The sequence below is a fragment of the Rhinolophus hipposideros genome, assembly GCF_964194185.1.
Source record: "Rhinolophus hipposideros genome assembly, chromosome: 9".
NCBI classification, from domain to species: Eukaryota; Metazoa; Chordata; class Mammalia; order Chiroptera; family Rhinolophidae; genus Rhinolophus; species Rhinolophus hipposideros.
This window is the reverse complement of record NC_138055.1, coordinates 66,677,389-66,694,983: the sequence shown is the minus strand read 5'-3', so window position 1 is coordinate 66,694,983 and position 17,595 is coordinate 66,677,389. Positions and strand designations below refer to the sequence as shown.

The following is a 17,595-nucleotide window of genomic DNA, read 5'->3' as shown; positions in this document are numbered from 1 at the left end:
ACATCCAGAATATGTAAATAACTTTACCTTGCAACTCAATAATAAAAAAGACAAGTAAAGGATGTGAATAGACATTTCTCCAAAGAAGATACTACAACTGTCCAATAAACATATGAAAAGAGTCTCAAAATGATTAGTCATTAGGAAAATACAAATCAAAACCATGAGATACCATTTCACACCCACTAGGATGGCTGTAATCAAATAGACAGTAACAAGATTTCCAGTCAAGATGGCGGAATAGGTAAACGCTATTCTCACCTCCTCTCAGGACCAGATCAGTTACAACCAAATTATAGAATATCACCTGAATTCTAGCTGAACCTACAACTATAGACATACAGAAACAGCCACCTCGAGACTGGTAGGAGGGGCAGAGATGCAGACTGGTCTGGTCCCACACCAGCATGGGAGGGATGACTTGGCTTCAGAGGTCCCCCTGAGGAGCAAGGGGTCTCTGCCCCTCCCCAACCCAGGGTTTCAGTGATGGGAAGAGAAGTCCCCATAATTTCTGGCTTTGAAAACCAGCAGAGATTATGGCCATGTGAGATGGAGGGTGGCTGCACTCCCAGACACTCCTTTTAAAGGGACCCCACATGGACTTACTTGCTGATGGACTCACTCGCTCTGAGTTCCAACGCTGGGGCAGCAGCTCAAAAGATGCCAGGGACATATGGGGAGGAACTGAGTTGTCTGGCTTCAGGATGAGGGCTGGACGGGCAGCTTTCGCCCTGGCAGAGGAGCTGGCAGAAGCCATTGTTTATTTCTTGAGCCCTCCCCATCCCTGCATGCACATACATGCAGACGCCCTGAGTCTCCATCAAACTGGCTATCATCTTTCATCTGCCCCGCCCTACTGATTCCCTGAGACTACACCCCACCCAACTTTCAGGTACACCCAAATCGCTTCCAGTGGCTTTTCCATATAAACAGCCTGTCTTGGCTCATGCTGTAGACTTTCCTAAAATCTCTCAAAGATTCATAAAACTCAACCAAGCGGCATTTGCCTTCAGCATATCCCAAACCTCTGGCTAAGCAGTCCTAAGCCTGGCAATAGTGGCAGCCAACCTTGGTATACAGCTTCCCTTCTCAAGTCACCTCCAAGCACAGTGTGGGTAGCAGCCATCTGCAGATTGCTTTGTGGCTCATACCAGGTGGCCCTGGGCAGGGCAGAGACTGAGGCTGAACTTCGCCTGCAATGATTCCCCTCCTAGGAGGCCCTGGGGCTGGCAGGCCCAGGACCAGCTTCTGACTAGGCCAGAGCATCACCTGGCTGCCTCTGGACACAGTCCACCCAAAGGACACACCTGCACAACAGCTCCTACACTATAGTCACAGCTAGTCCTCACAACCAATCAGCCTTAGGGCTAATCCCTCTCATTGACATGCAAACAGAAATTAAGTCTCACCTACAATAGGTGGGCACATATAACCCACACAAGGAACACACCTGGAGCACCTGGCTCTGATGACCAAGGAGACTGCACCAGTGGGTCCCACATGACACCCACTACATCAGGCCATTCTACTAAGACCATGAGGCCTAGCAGCCCTACATAAAAACAAGCATTTGGGAGGCAGCCAAAATGGGGAGACAAAGAAACATTTCCCAAATAAAAGAACAGAATAAAGCTCCAGAAAAAGAACTAAACAAAATGGATAAGCAATCTACAAGATGCAGTGTTGCAAACTGGTTATGAGGATGCTCAGCGATCTCAGAGAGAACTTCAACAAAGAGATAGGAAACATAAAAATGGAGATAGAAAACATGAAAAAGAACCAGTCAGAAGTAAAGACTATAATAACTTAAATGAAGAATACGTTAGAGGGAATCAATAGTAGATTAGCGGAAGCAGAGGATTGATTTAGAAGATAAGGTAGCATAAAACACCCAATTAGAACAGCAAAAAGAAAAAAGAATCCACAAAAATGGGGAGAGTTTAAGGGGCCTCTGGGCAAACATCAAGCATATCAACATTGGCATTTTAGTGGTACCAGAAGGAAAAGAGTGAGAGCAAGAATTGAAACCCTATTTGAAGAAATAATGATGGAAATTTTTCCTAACCTGACAAAGGATATAAACATATAAATCCAGGAAGTGCAGAGAGTCCCAAACAAGATGAACCGAAAGAGGCCCAAACCATGACACATCATAATTAAAATGGCAAAGGTTAAAGACAAAGAGAGAATCTTAATAGCAGCAAGAGAAAAGCAGTTAGTTCTACCTACAAGGGAGCCCCCATAAGACTATCAGCTGATTTCTTAACAGAAACTTTGCAGGCCAGAAGGGATTAGCAAGAAATATTCAAAGTAATGAACCAAGGACCTACAACCAAGACTACTCTACCCAGCAAAGCTGTTATTTACAATTGAAGGACAGATAAAGAGCTTCCCAGACAAGAAAAAGCTAACGGAGTTCCTCACCACCAAACGTATATTATTAGAGGGATTTCTTTAAGACACACACACACACACACACACACACAAATCAAAAATATGAATAATAAAATGACAATAGCTACATATCTATCAACAATTACCTTCAATGTAAATGGATTAAATGCTCCAATCAAAAGATAGGCTGGCTGAATAGATAAGAAAATAACATCCTTACATATGCTGCCTACAAGAAACTCACTTCAGATTGAGAGATACCTACAAACAGAAAGTTAAGTGATGGAAAAATTTATTTCATGAAAATGAAAATGGAAAAAGAAACAAAACTGTGGTAGCAATACTTATAACAGACAAAATAAACTTTAAAACAAAGGCTATAATAAGACACAAAGAAAGACCTAGTAATCCCACTTCTGGGAATTTAGTCGAAGAAACCCAAAATGCTGCTTTGAGAGGATGTGTGCCTCCATATGTTCATTGTAGTATTGTTTACAATGCCCAAGATGTGGAAGTAGCCTGGGTGTCCATCTATGGAAGAATGGATAAAAATGAGAGTATATACATATACTCTTACGGAAGGGAAGAGTATGGAAGGGAATGGGTTCTTACCATCTGCAGCAGCACGGATGGACCTGGAGAGTATTGTGCTGAGTGGAGTACGTCAGACAGAGAAAGACAGATGCAATGTGTTTTCACTTTTATGTGGAATCTAAAGAACAAAATAAACAAACAAAACAGAAACAAACTCACTCAAAGATACAGAGGGCATTTTGATGACTGCCAGACAGGAGAGGGCCTGGGAATGGATGAAAAAGGGGAAGGGATTAAGGAGTACAAATTGGTTGTTACACAGTAGTCATGGAGATGTAGGGTATAGCATAAGGAATATAGTCAATAATATTGTAATAATTATGTATAGTGTCCGATGGGTACTTGATATGTTGGAGTGATAGATGGAAGCAGGGTTGGGGGACAGGCTGAAAAAGGTGAAGGCATTAAGTACAAATTGGTAATTAGAAAATAGTCATGGGGATGTAAAGCATAGGGAATATAATCAATAATATGGCAATAACTATGTATAGTACCAGCTGGGTACTAATCATGGGGAGTCACTTCTTAAATTATATTAATGTTGGGCCACTATGTTGTACACCTGAAACTAATATAAAATAATACTGAATGTCAACTGTAATTGAAAAATTTAAAAGGGGGGAAAAAGATGAAGGGGAATAAGAAGTCCAAATTTCCAGGTATAAAACAAATACATCATGGGGATGTAATGTACAGCATGGAGAATATAATCAATAACACTGTGATAGCGTGGTAGGGTGTTAGATGGTGACTGGACTTATCGTGGTGATCGCTTCTTGAGGTATATAAATGTTGAATAACTATTGTTTACACCTGAAAATGATATAATGCTGTATGTTAGCTATATTTTAATAAAAATCTTTTTTAGAAAAAGGACAACAAGTTTTAGCAAGAATATGGAGAAATTGGAACCCATATACATTGCTTATGAAACTGAAATGGTGTAGCTGCTTTGAAAAACAGTTTTGCAGTTCCTCAAAACATAACTTAGGGTTACCATCTAACCCAACAATTCCACTCCTAGATATATAACCAAGAGAAATGAAACCATACATCCACACAAAAACTTGTAAACAGATGTTCATGGTAGCATTATTTATAATAACAAAAAAATAGAAATAACCCAAATATCCATCAATGGATGATTAGATAAACAAAATTGACATATCCATACAATGGGATATTATTGAGCCATAAAAAAGAATGAAATACTGATTAATGCTACAATATGGATGAACCTTTAAAACTTTATGCTATTTGAAAGAAGCCAATCACAGAAGACCACCTACTTATGATTCAGTTTATGTGAAATGTCCAGAAAAGGCGAATCTATGAAGACAGAAAGTAGATTAGTTGTTGCCAGGGGTTAGGGAGAAGGAATAATAGAAAATGATGGCTAAGGGGCATGAAGTTTCTTTGGGGGAAGGGGAATGATGAAAATGTTATAAAATGAATGTGATCATGTTTGCAAAACTCTGTGACTATACTAAAAATCATTGAATTATACAATTTAAATGGATACATTGTATGACGTGTGAATTCTATTTCAATTAAATTGTTCAAAAATCGGGCTACCCTGACCTGTTCATAAACTCCCAGTGGCATTATCATACCAGAAAAAAAAATGAGATTTTGTTAAAATAACTCTCAGCAATTCACTGGATTTGCCCAAGTCCCAGATGCTGTAACTGGTTTCATACACGTGAAACAGCATTTTTATTTTGGTGTCAAATTACTGGCCTTTATTTCAGGTGCCCCAAGCTTTCCATACAAGCACAAAATCCTTTAAAAGCTAAACGCCATTAAGTTCAAAAGTATAATGACCAACCTGCCGTTACAAGGCAGTAGCCAGCATTGCATCTTCTCAGCTGCGTACTCCTAGCCTTTAGATAATAAATGCTTCCGTGTGGGCAACGTTCCACTCCTTCTGTAATAAGGTTCCTAGAGAGGTAGGGCTTCAGTAGCTCCCTTACTGATTCTTTAGAACTAATGTTCCTACCTGGGTTTGTTGTTTCTATCTGGATTATTGTAGAGCCTTTGTTCGGAGTAATTGAAGGTGTGAGTGCTGGTCTGTTTTTAATTGGCATGCTGGTGGCTGTTGTTGCCTTATTCATCTGCAGACAGAAAGCGAGGTGAGTACACACAATCCTTTGGTGATTGGGCCCACAACTGGAAACATGCAACTGGAAATGCCCTTTAGTCTGAACAGTAAGAAGGGAAAATAATTTCTCTAGGCTAAATCGCCTTTATTATTTCTCAAGAGAAACAAAAGCAAACACTAAAACCATGACTCACTTTTTTCTGCCTCTCTACAGAGCGTTGATAAATTTTGCCCTTCCCAAATGGCTGAGGGGCCATGTGTAGACTTCCTTTGAATGTGAAATAACTCTTTTTGCACAGGAAAAGAAAAATATTGTGTGTGTGGTTCAATCTCCTCATGAAGACAGAGATGTCTGCAAATTTTGTGCCCAAGTACTTTTCTGAAATACGCTGAAAAGTATGGTTGACATCACCATTTTGTGGCTCAGATCTGCCATGCTAATTTAAGGAGAGACCAAAAAGAATCAAATAGCATGTGGTCCCATGCCACACTCTCCTCTCTTAGGGAATTCTTTTCTTTGGCACATTGTCTTCTCTTTTGCAGTCATGTCTTGCATCTAAGGTTTACTGGGACTGTTTTTAAGGAAAGTTTTATTGAGAGTGTGGGAAGTGATTGTGACCTGTCGCCAAAAACCAGAAGACGAATCTTTAGCTATTGCAGAGATCCGTTTCTGAGTGGGATAAATCTATTTCTTCTTTGTGTTCTTCCTCTCCTTCCCTCCCTCGAAGAGTTGTTGGCTGAGTGAAAATCTACATGAATACTGAAAAATCCATATTTGCACAAACATGCACAGCCTTACCATAAGTGGAAAAATGTGTTGAAGTCGAGTTTCATAATCAGAATATGATCCTCTTCTTTATGTTGCAGCCACAGTCGAGAAAGGCCCTCTGCCCACCTGAGCATTCGCCGGGATCGACCGTTATCTGTCCACTTGAACCTGGGCCAGAAAGGGTGAGCACCACATCTTCCGTCCCACGGGTTATTGAAAAGATGAGTTGGTTGTGTTGTGTGAGGTTCGCTAACGAGGTCTTTGTTCTTCTTTTGGCTTCCCTTCCCAGTAACCGGAAAACTTCTTGGTAAGAGATAAAACTCATCGATTACTATACATTGTCTGTTTTTGAAATACAGCTCTGACTTGTTATGGCATCGTCCCTTCAGTAATTTTCTTTTGTTTCTGTTCTATTTTAATTATAGCCCAATAAAAGTAAATCAGTTTGAAGGGCACTTCATGAAGCTGCAGGCTGACTCCAACTACCTTCTATCCAAGGAGTACGAGGTACGACTCAGATGCAGTGATGCTTTTAGTATCCTAGTCCTGAGCAGAATTTCCCTCCCAACGCCTATTGTGAAATCACAGACCGATTGGGCTCAGGAGTTAGGATAACACTTAGGATCCTAGCTGAGCACTCTTTTATGCCCCAATCCCTTCTCCGCTTAACATACCAACTAGTCTCACAGGCCAGTGTGATCTCCAGACTCTCACAGCAAACAAAGTGCTACCTGAATCAGATGATAAGAAAGAATTAACAAATTGCAAATGCAAACGTAACACTGTCAGTTACTTAATATGGCCATTGGATTGATGGGAGACAATGTGGTTTGGTGGAAAAGTTCCCAGGCTTTGGATTTGATTCCCTGCTTTGCAATCCATGTGATCTGGGGCAAGTTAATTATCCAGTCTGAGCTTTATCTGTAAAATAGAGATAAAAATACCTCCTGTGAGGGGTTGGAGGCTGTGGTGGGGATCAGGACTAATGCACGTCGAATACTAGGCATTCCATAGACAGTAGCTAGTGTGCATATTCTCATAGTATTATGTATCTCGAGGATTATATGATTTGCCGTATCCTATTTCATATTCTCCACTTGCAAACTTATTTTTGACCTGATAGGACTTAAAAGACGTGGGTCGAAACCAATCGTGTGACATTGCACTCTTGCCGGAGAATAGAGGGAAAAATCGATACAACAACATATTACCCTGTAAGTTTTGTGTTGAAATTTGTAATACTGTCTTCCTCTAGCTGTTTCTTCTCTTTCCCAGGAATAAAATGGAGCTAAAGAAATATGGTGTAGCTGGATTTGGAAGATCTGAGGCTCTGAATGTCTTCACAAAGGAATGACTTGCATGTTATTGCACTTCCCTCCACATAAGCAGTAACTAGCTTCAGCTCTGGTTCTGTGAGGCCTCGTATGCTCTTGGCGTTTCACCTTGGGGTCCTACTGCTTCTCTTTCGAGGCCTCAGAGCAGCAACAGGGTCAACGGCACAGGCCAACCTGGGTTTACTTAACAGCCTCCAGTTTCAGTTATTATCCTTACCCTGTATGTGAAGCAATAGAAGGTAGTTTTTCTAGACTGCATTTGTTCGAGCAGTGAGAGGGTGTTGGACAGTCCTTGGGCAAATGTCAGTGTTACAAAAGAAAGCATAGAGGCACTCTCAAAGGGTGTAGTGTGTGTTTATGAGCCACCTATGCAACGTGGGGCAAGTCAGTTATCCTATCTGAGCCTCATCTGCAAAACGAAGATGAGAATACCTCCCTTATGGGGCTCTTGTGGGGATCAGAGCTAATGCGTGTCAAATACCAAGCATTCCATAAACCACAGAAAAATCACGCCAAGACTCAGTGACAAATCTCTCTTAAAACACTTCCTTCCAGATGATGCCTCTCGAGTGAAGCTGTCCAATGTGGATGATGACCCGTGCTCCGACTACATCAATGCCAGCTACATCCCTGTAAGTGAGCCACTAGGCCGGGAAGCCTGGATGAAGCTCTGATGGGTGGCCACGCTGCAGATACCTCTCCCCCTGTATGCTAGCATTGTTCTCAGGTCTGGAAGCATACAGGCTTAAGAAGACCATGTCTGATTGCCATAAAACACGGGGTGTCCAGTTTGATCACGCTAAGGCCCATTTTTCACAATGGCTCCAGCACTATAGGAGATTATAATGAGCCCAGCATGCATTGTCACAGGTTGTTTTCTCTCTACAGCCCTTAGCCGAGATTAGTGCTCTCTAAAGAAGCTGGATCTCCCCTGCTAAGGCTGCCTAATTAGGGAAGCTGATTCAAAGTTATTTAGGTTTTTGAAAAACCATAGACACAGCTCAAAGTTTGTGTCAAACTTTTAGGCTCATATTCTGGCTAGCATCATGCCAACTTCCTAGAGCACACTGCAGTGCAAAAAGCTGTAAGGTCAGACAGCTCCAGATTTCAATCCCATCTCTGCCCCTTGCTGACTCTGTGACCTTCGGCAAGTTATGTCACCTCTTTGGGCCTCCATTTCTTTTCCAAACAATGAGGATAAGTAATATTTATCTCAAATAGCACCTTCCATTCATTCAATAAACACACAGTAAGTGCTAGCTATAAGTCAAACACTGAGCTGTATACAGGAATAAGGTAAGATATAATCCTGACCCTCAAGGAATTCTCAGCAGAGTTGCGGCATCAGGAAGTGACAAGGCGATGGCATGAGAAACAGACTGGAGCAGTGCTTCTCATGTTAACATAGATCCACATCATCGGGGGTCCTGTTAAAATGCAGATTCTGATACAGCAGGGCTGAGGTGGCACCTAGGATTCTGCATTTCTAACAAGCTCTTAGGTGAGCCCCGTGTTGCTAGTCTGAAGACCACTCTCTGGGTGGCAAGAAGCTAGACATTGCCAAAGGAGTTTCTAAGAGGAGAACATCACCCAGCAGAGAGAAAGATAAAGGAAAGCTCCTCAGAGCAGGCCGCATGCCGAGACTTGAAGGATAAATAAGGAATAGCCAGATGAGAGTCAGTGTTTGGGTGGGTGGGACGTGGGAGTGGCAGAGGTGACGTAATGTAGAGGCCCTGAAGAGAGACAAGGAAAGAAAGAGCTTTGACTTGGATCTGCAAGGAATTCTGTATCGCTGGAGTACAGAATGAGTGGGTGAAAATATCCTAGCTCATAGAGTTGTGGCTAAGATTAAATAAGATCTGTGAAAGTCCTGTCCCACGGTATGTTATATGGTAGGGGCTCAATAAACAGTGGTTTCTCTTTCCTTAAATTTCCCTTGCATGACATCTCTTACTAACATTCTACTGTCAATCATCCAAAATGATGAAATTCTTCTAAGTTAAATAAACAGGGAAAGAGCCTGATCAACGTCAGTCCCTCAGACAGTCTACACACACACACAATTGCAGGTGGAATGTTTTCTAGATTTTCACCTGAGTCCTCCATTGCCTTTCAGAATAGACCTAGCCTAATAAAAGGGAATTTAGCTCTTAACAAATAGTGCAATGTTCCGGCCTTATGTCCTTCCTGCTCCCAAGCCTTGACACTTGTGTTAGTATCTTTTTCTCAAATCAGGAGCCTGGCAAAGACCTACATATCATGTAATCTGCAGCACTAACCCTTTGTTTATAGTTCTGAAGAGGCCCATTGTTTCTGACTCTCCATATTGTAAATTCATCTCAGGGCAACAACTTCAGAAGAGAATACATTGCTACTCAGGGGCCTCTTCCTGGCACTAAGGATGACTTCTGGAAAATGGCGTGGGAACAGAATGTTCACAACATTGTCATGGTGACCCAGTGTGTCGAGAAGGGCCGAGTGAGTAAACAGTCTTCCTGACTTCTGAACTTTGCTTTCCGACACCTTGAGGGAATTCTTCACCATCAAAAGTTAAGCCCACAGAAGCCAAGTAGGGAGCATGAAAGAACATCGTTAGTGAATTAAACCACTCAGTTATAAAACGCTCTAATAGGTGATGCCCAATTTGGATTCTGGGTCTGAAGTTTCAGTCAGAGGTGTTTCCATTTGAGGATTGGGATTATGAGAAGTGTCCATGACACAGGCAGATGACTGGCGCCATCCTTCAGTGTATGGTGAGCGGAAATGCCTTGCTAGAGTCACTGGCTCTGCTCCCACTGTTACGAAAGAAGAAGTGAGCTTTGGGCTGTGTCTGCAGAATCAAAGAAAAATAGTTAATTGGACAAATTAAGCAAACCTCTTGTCATGCACTTGTAATCCTTTGTTTTATATGGTTACTTTGAGAATAAAAGAGATTACATGTGAGTGCCCCCGTATCTGTGGTCAATAAATACATGTTCACAATCTTCTTTCTCCTATCTTTCTACATATAAATATGAGCTTAGCTAAAGGTTCTGACTTTTCAAAGATCATTTGGCCCAAGGTATTGGGTCCAGCTTAGGACAGTGATATGAAAATATAAACAAAAGCAAGCCTGGAAGACTATACCTTCCTCTGCCCAGCTAGATCTTTCTTCAGAAAGAACCATTGTAAGATATGGTTTATCAGCTAGTGGAACTGAAGTGCTAAGGAAATCAATAACAACAACAACAAAAAACCTCAACCATGAAACACTGCCTGAAAGGCAGATGAATCCAGAGGTTGCAGAGCATGTTCCCTGAGCAGTGTGTCTCCTTCACTTACAGCAGCAGCCCAACTGCAGCTCTGGCCACGAGCAGGTTAATACAAAGCAGATGGTCAAATTGCTTTAGCAGCTGGTCCTGGCTTCCAACTCCGGAAGATATGTCGAGGAGGAAAAGTCCAGGTTCACAGAGGAGTCACATTTCCAGACTCACTTTTTTTTCTGTCTGTCTTCTGCTAGGTAAAGTGTGACCATTACTGGCCAGCGGACCAGGATTCTCTCTACTACGGGGACCTCATCCTGCAGATGCTTTCGGAGTCGGTGCTGCCCGAGTGGACCATCCGGGAGTTTAGGATATGCAGCGTATGTTAGTTTGACTTGTTTTAGTAACCCAGCTTGGAAAGATGGACACCTGGGAATCCCATTTTCGCTGGCTCCCGTCCTGTCGCGGTGGTCAAACGTGAAGGGGCTTAGGTCGGCCCTCTCATTGTCCTCTCTGCTCTTACAGGAGGAACAGCTAGATACACACAGACTCATTCGCCACTTTCACTACACGGTGTGGCCGGACCACGGAGTCCCAGAGACCACCCAGTCCCTCATCCAGTTTGTGAGAACCGTCAGGGACTACATCAACAGAACGCCCGGGGCCGGGCCCACCGTAGTGCACTGCAGGTACGCGGTGACTAGCGGCCAAGAACATGGCAGCCAGAGGTCCGGAAACAGGCAGAAGCATGGGCCATCTGGTGGGGGCAGGATTCATCTGGACCTACCAGCCTGCCTAGGCCCAGAGGATGTTCTCACGCTCTCTTCCGCCTTCTCCTCCCCCAACCTCACTCCTTTTCACTGACTTGTCCTTCTCTGCTTTCTTCACATCCCACCTCTCTCTCACCCTCACTCTTCATCCTTCTCTCTCTCTCTTGCTCCTTTTCCTGCAGTACAAAATGCAAAGGCCTATGTGACTTCCAGGCCCTCCATTATGGGGCCCCATTTTACCCCCAGTCCAAGTTCCCAGAAACTCTCTCCCACTCTAGCACATGATTATTTTGGCTTCTTGCCATTCTTACTCCTTGGAATGGCCTTATCACTCTCTCCTCCACCTATTTAAGCCCTAACTCTCCTTCAAGATCCCTGTCCTAGACCTCCCTCCAGGTTTAGTAGCACTTGCCATCTGCAGCACCCAATTTGGCTCTTAAATTTCTGTTCTCTCTTTGACTTCTCTTTGCCTCAGATTATGTGTCCATAAAATCAGCCTAACAAGCAATCCACCTATCTTTCTGCCTCTCTCTCTCTGGGGAGCCTGGTGTTTAGCTAATTAGTGTTTGCAGCAACACTTTGATAGCCCTAACTAAACAGCACTAATGAATAAGGAGCAGGGAAGTGCTACAGTAAATGTCAAACGCTTTCATTTTCTCCCCATCAGCCCAGCACCCTAGGAGCCCTGCTTTTATATGTCATTTAATATGCTTGTAATAGGCATGTGAGGCGCTCAAGAGCTTCCTGCTTTCTGAACAATGGCAGGCATTTCCACCCAGGACCACTGAGGGACTGTTCTTTTTCTTACAAATATGTGCATCAAAAATCCCCCGACTCTGCAATCACTTTGGGGAGCGGGCAGGGGGAGCAATCCCTCGTGAAGTTTAAGGTGTTCACACCCTGTGATATGGTAGTTCTGCTTCTAGATATCAACCCTAGAAAAATACTCACAAGCATACACAGTGGTGTTCACTGCCGCACAATTTTTAGCAGAGAAAAACTGAAACTGATCTTGCAGTAGGGAATGGATTAGCGCTGGTTTATGAACTCTACAGAATAGTTAAGAGAACTTAGATGTACTTGTAACAACATGGATAAATTTCAAAACACAATATTGAGTAGAAAACTTGGCAGAAGGATACAGGAAACGTGTTAGCATTTTAGTAATTTTTGTAACACATAAAACGAGTATATTGTTTATGGATTTACATGGTTGTAGGAAAAGTATAAAAACATGCATAGAAATGAAGCATACCAAGTGCGGAGCGGTACTTACCCCTGGTGGAGCGGGAGAGGTGGAGGAAAGAGGTAGAGGTGGGGGCTCTAAGTTCTATTTTTTTGAGAGAGCACATGGAGAGAAAGAAGTATTCCTATGTTCTCCCTTCACATGGAAGGGAAAAGAAAGACTTTGGTAGAGTCTCTGGATGCAGTCTTGAAAGGCCTATTGAATAAAAAGGCTCAGCTTTCCTTCAATATCTCTTCTAGTGCCGGTGTGGGTAGGACCGGAACCTTCATTGCATTGGATCGAATCCTCCAGCAATTAGACTCCAAAGACTCTGTGGATATTTATGGAGCAGTGCACGACCTAAGACTTCACAGGATTCACATGGTCCAGACTGAGGTAAGGGTTGCCGGTGGAAGGACACAGACCACATTCCCCGCCTACCCCCAGTCCTACCCCCGCAAATGCTCAGGGCTTTAATCTGACAAGGGCAAATAACTAGGACTCATTAGAAAGAGAAAGAACACTGAATATACATGTTTTCTAGGACTTGTTATTTTAAAACAAATCTCAGTGACCTTGAGGACAGTGTGTATACCCTTATATTTACTGAACTGGTTGCCCATCTTCTGCAGGTAGGTAGGAAGAAAGACAGATTAAAAAAAAATTCAATGAGTTAGACATAGAGGAAAGGCCACCACCAAGCCATCCTGAAGATCATTTTCAGGCTGGGTGAACCTAAGAACTTCAATTAGTAAAGAGGAAACAGATTCCAATCTTTTCTCTCCTCCAGCCCACCCCAGCTGCACCCACAACTCTGGAGACACCAAAAGAGTGCATGTTAAATGTGAAGGATAAATGCTTCCATTTGTACAGTCGTTTGGCATTTGCAGGACATTTTTGAATATGTTATCTCACTAAATTTTCACAATAATCAGATAAGAGAGGTATTATTTCCCATTTCCAGGCTAGAGGACAGGTTCAGAGGCTAAAGGACTTACATAGCTGTGAAGTGGCCATGCTGGGACTTGAAACTGCTGTAGAGAATCCTAAGCCCTAAGCACCACGTCCCCTGCCCCAAAACCTCAGGGTCACGTCCGTGTCCCCACATGGACCAAGCATGTCACTCCCCTGCATGATTGCCTTCCAAGGCCCAAGTTCGCTTATCTTTGTGTTTCCCAAGTAACTGCAAAATCCTCTAAAAAAAAAAAAAAAAAAAAAAGAATTCCCATGGTCAAAGAAGTGGAAAGTCCTACATGTTACTGTCTAGTTCGTATAGTCACAGTACATGTGAAAACTGCGTAGACAGCTGTGCTCCACAAAACAAGGGTGTCCTGCACTAAAGCACCCCCTAAGCTTCGTGCAAACCACTATTCCCCAAACTACCTTGACCCAGAATTGTTTTCTTGGGTAGCACCTACTAGTATCTCACAGATCTCATATTCTGTAACACATTTGGGAAAACACTGGCGCCATTGTCTCTTGCAGGCAGTGCCCGCACCATTATTGTTTTAGGCTGGGAGTACATGCTTTACAGCAATTATTACACCATATTTTGATTTTATTATGGGATTTTTTTAAACACATAAAACTAGGGAAAATAGTGTTATGAATTTCCATTTAGCCAAACCCCAGCTTCTGCAATTATCAGTATAGTGGGTTCTTTTTTCCTCTACATCCCACATACACTGTTCCCACCTACCCTATGACCTGATTGGAATATTTTAAAGAAAATTCTATATATCACATTATTTCACCTTGAAATACTGTTTGTGTAGTGGGAGGCCACCATTTCCTGGAAAATGATTCTATTGCACGGCCATCCAAGATGCTGCCGGCCATGGCATGCTTGGCTGCGGAAAAAAATGATCAACTCACAGGCTGTAACTAAATGGGAAAATCAATGCCTGAAGTAAGGGTACAATTAATAAAGACTTCACAAGGAAACAGAGCAGGAGTATGATCAGAATCAAAGCTTCCACTGCCTAATCAATTGCCACCCAGCTCCTGTGACCCAAGGCTGGTGAGACCGGGCCAACTTATAGATAAGGACTCTTTTTAAAGTCATGACCATAAGATCATCACATCTAACAATTTTAACCGTAATTCCTTAACATTAGCTAATATCCAATCAGTATTTAAATATCTCTAATGATCTCAAAAGTTACTTTTTATACTTGGTTTGCTTTGGAATCCAGAGCCCACACATTGCTTATAGTTGAAGTCTCTTTTAAATCCCTCTTAATGTACAATAACCCTCCTTCTACTTTGTTTTCCATGCCTTATATTTGTTAATGAAACCAGCTCATTTGTTGTGTAGATTTTCCCACATTGTGGATGTGGCTGACTACTTTTTATGGTGGTAATGTATTAGGTTGGTACAAAAGTAATTGTGGTTTAAAAGGTTAAAAATAATTGCAAGAAACGCAATTGCTTTTGCAGCAACCTAATATTACTCCATTCTCCATAGTTTTTGTCAGCCAGTGTGAAGCTCGATTAAATTCAGGTCTGTTTTTACCACCACAGGGCTTCACGGGTGGTGCTGAGTATTTCCTGTTGCATTATATCAGGAAGTACTTCCTGTCTGTCTTTCTCTCAGTGTTGATGAAATTGACAGTGACCATCCACTATCACATTCCTCATTAGCCTTTCACTTAACAGTTTGGGAACCCACTGATGACCACTGTCTAGCTCTATTATTTCATTAAAGGTTGCAGAATTACATCACACGGTATCATAATTGTTATCTGTCAGTTTTCTCTAAAAGACTCTGCGTTCCTAGAGGGTACGAACATGTTTTCTTTCTCTCTATCCTCAATGTTTTTGTCTGTTAAATGAATGAACACATATTCTACAATCACATTGTTAACGTGTGTGTTTTCAGGCTCCCCTAGTTATTGTCAGAGGCTTCTTGGGCCACGTGTCACTTCCATACACCTGCCCAGAACTCTGGAGATACATTTTGGTGATGAGTAGGCACTCCCTATTGATGATGAGTCAGGCACTGCATGACTTCCAGGGCAAGGGTAACACGAGGTGCCAAAGTTCTGCCTCCTTCTCTCTGGATATAACTCCTTCTTTTCCCTGACTTCCTCTTCTCCTCCTGCCTCTCTGAGGATTCTGTGGCTCTTGTTCCTCAGGTTGCCTCTTCACTGTTCAAATTCCCCAAGCTTCTGTCCTCAAGGCGCCACTCTTCTTTCACTGCACCTTTATTCTTTGTGATGTCCTCCACTGCCTCCCACGGCCTCAAGAACCACATGTGTGCCCATGTTTCCCAAATCTCATTCTCCTTCCCCAGCATTCACCTAAGTCCCTGCCTATGAGTAAGTCCTACCTGGAAGCCTTACAGTCAACTCAAAAAACGCATTATCTGTCTTCAAAAAGCAAACAACAGTAATAAGAACAAAAGCACTCCTGCAGTTACTCCTTCCAGTTTCAGGTAACGGTGACTCCACCCACCTTGCCTTCCACCTGATTGCCCAAGACAGGGGTCTGACTTCTTCGCCTACACTTCCCACACTCACACAGCCACAAAATCCTGTCCGTTCTACCCAACATCTTTCTCTCTGTTCTAGTCTCCCCACTGCCACTGCCCTTGCCCAGCCCTTTCTCAGCTCTCACCCGGACCTGTTGCAGTAGCTGCCTAGTTGGTCTTCTGTCTCCAGCGTCTGTCCTAACACTCCTGATCACTACTGCCACCAACACAGTTCTCTAGCTAACTGTGTCAGCTCCCCTCATAAATTCTTAGAAAGCTCTCCATCACTTGTAAAAGAAAGTTCAAACTTTCTTTTGAAAAAGTTTGAACTTGTGTACAAGGCTTGTGTACAAGCCTCTCCGTAACCTAGTCCCAGCTCACTGCTCCAGTTTCGTGGTGTAACACCACCCATCCCCATTGTTTTAGGGTCTGACAAAATTAGGGAAGTTCCCCCCCCCCAACCCGAGCCAGAATCAAATTTGATTCTTCTGTTCATGATGCAATAAGTGTTGCAGTAAGATAGAGATGTTCTCTCTCTCTCTCTCTCTCTCTCTCTCTCTCTCTCTCTCTCTCTCTCTCTCTCTCTGTCTCTCTCTTTTCCCTGTAGTAAATGAAATCCCAAACACTATGCAGATACTACCTGTCTTGCTTTAAGACTGCTGCAGTCAGGCTGCTTCCATAGTCTCAGCAGCCCTGCCTCAGAGCTGGCAGGGCTCAGGGCACCGAGGGGTGTGATCCACAGCTGAGCCCCTGTGGGTGACTGTTTCAGGAAAGGCGGAAGGACATTTTGACCCCTGGTTATTGTTCTGTGTCCATGGCACTAGTCAGCCTCAACTTTATTCTATATTATTTGAGATACTAAGGGAGGCAGGTCTTCACAAGTTTTAAGAAGTGTATTAAAGACCAAAGTTTTCTAAACAAAGAGGCATTAGAAAGGGGATTTATAAGTGTGTCCCTACTTCTCTTTTAGCCTGTCTTGGGCCAAGCTGACTCTGAGAGATGCACTCAAATGGAGCAGAGAATAGTAGGTGACAGTCACAGACTGTCAATCTCATCTGCTTCCCGTGAGAAGCGAACAGTGGGATGTTGTGGGACTACTCACATGGGGGATTTTCTGGGGGGTTTACCATGACCCATGAACCCTACATTTTAGCTACACTGGACTACTCACAGTTTCCAGAATATATGTGCACTTTCATGCTATTTGTGTCATTTTGAATGTACTATTTCTTTGCTCCAGTTCTTACAAGTGTCACCTTTTCTCTCTAGCTTAATGTTTTCCTCCCCCAGAAGTGAACCTGATGGCTTCTTCTTATGTAGAATGCTTTATACATAATTCTGTCTTACATTTATCACCTTATAGGTATTTATTCACATACCTGCCCCTCTGCTAAACTCTGCACTCGGACCATGAAAAGGCCTTACGTATAATTCTATATATATTACCTAATATTACAATGATTGGCAAAATTCAATGGAACTTAGGCTTAGCCTAGATAGGCTTTAGCTAGACAGAGCAAAAAATGATCTTTTATCATCTGAGGTTCATATATTAGACTTTATCTGCTTTGCGTGAATAAAGTGGGAAGCACATTATCAACCTGAAGGTTTTAGTAGTAATCATTTTCAAAGGGGCATTCTATTGGGAAAAGAAGAATTTATATTTAAGACAAGGCAAATTAATGAATATTAAC

The 17,595-nt window shown here is 42.7% G+C and overlaps 1 protein-coding gene across 3 annotated transcripts in view; it reads left to right on the top strand.

Annotated features, from left to right (window-relative positions):
* PTPRB (protein tyrosine phosphatase receptor type B) overlaps window positions 1-17,595 on the top strand; it is a 124,576-nt gene that overhangs the window by 98,070 nt on the left and 8,911 nt on the right. For all 3 annotated transcript variants that reach the window (XM_081060120.1, XM_081060119.1, XM_081060118.1), the window contains 10 exons: window positions 5,021-5,120; window positions 5,957-6,040; window positions 6,148-6,165; window positions 6,284-6,365; window positions 6,982-7,072; window positions 7,748-7,824; window positions 9,536-9,670; window positions 10,692-10,814; window positions 10,960-11,123; window positions 12,690-12,825. In XM_081060120.1, coding sequence (XP_080916246.1) covers window positions 5,021-5,120; window positions 5,957-6,040; window positions 6,148-6,165; window positions 6,284-6,365; window positions 6,982-7,072; window positions 7,748-7,824; window positions 9,536-9,670; window positions 10,692-10,814; window positions 10,960-11,123; window positions 12,690-12,825 — 1,010 coding nt within the window. The remainder of the gene's footprint in view (window positions 1-5,020; window positions 5,121-5,956; window positions 6,041-6,147; window positions 6,166-6,283; window positions 6,366-6,981; window positions 7,073-7,747; window positions 7,825-9,535; window positions 9,671-10,691; window positions 10,815-10,959; window positions 11,124-12,689; window positions 12,826-17,595) is intronic.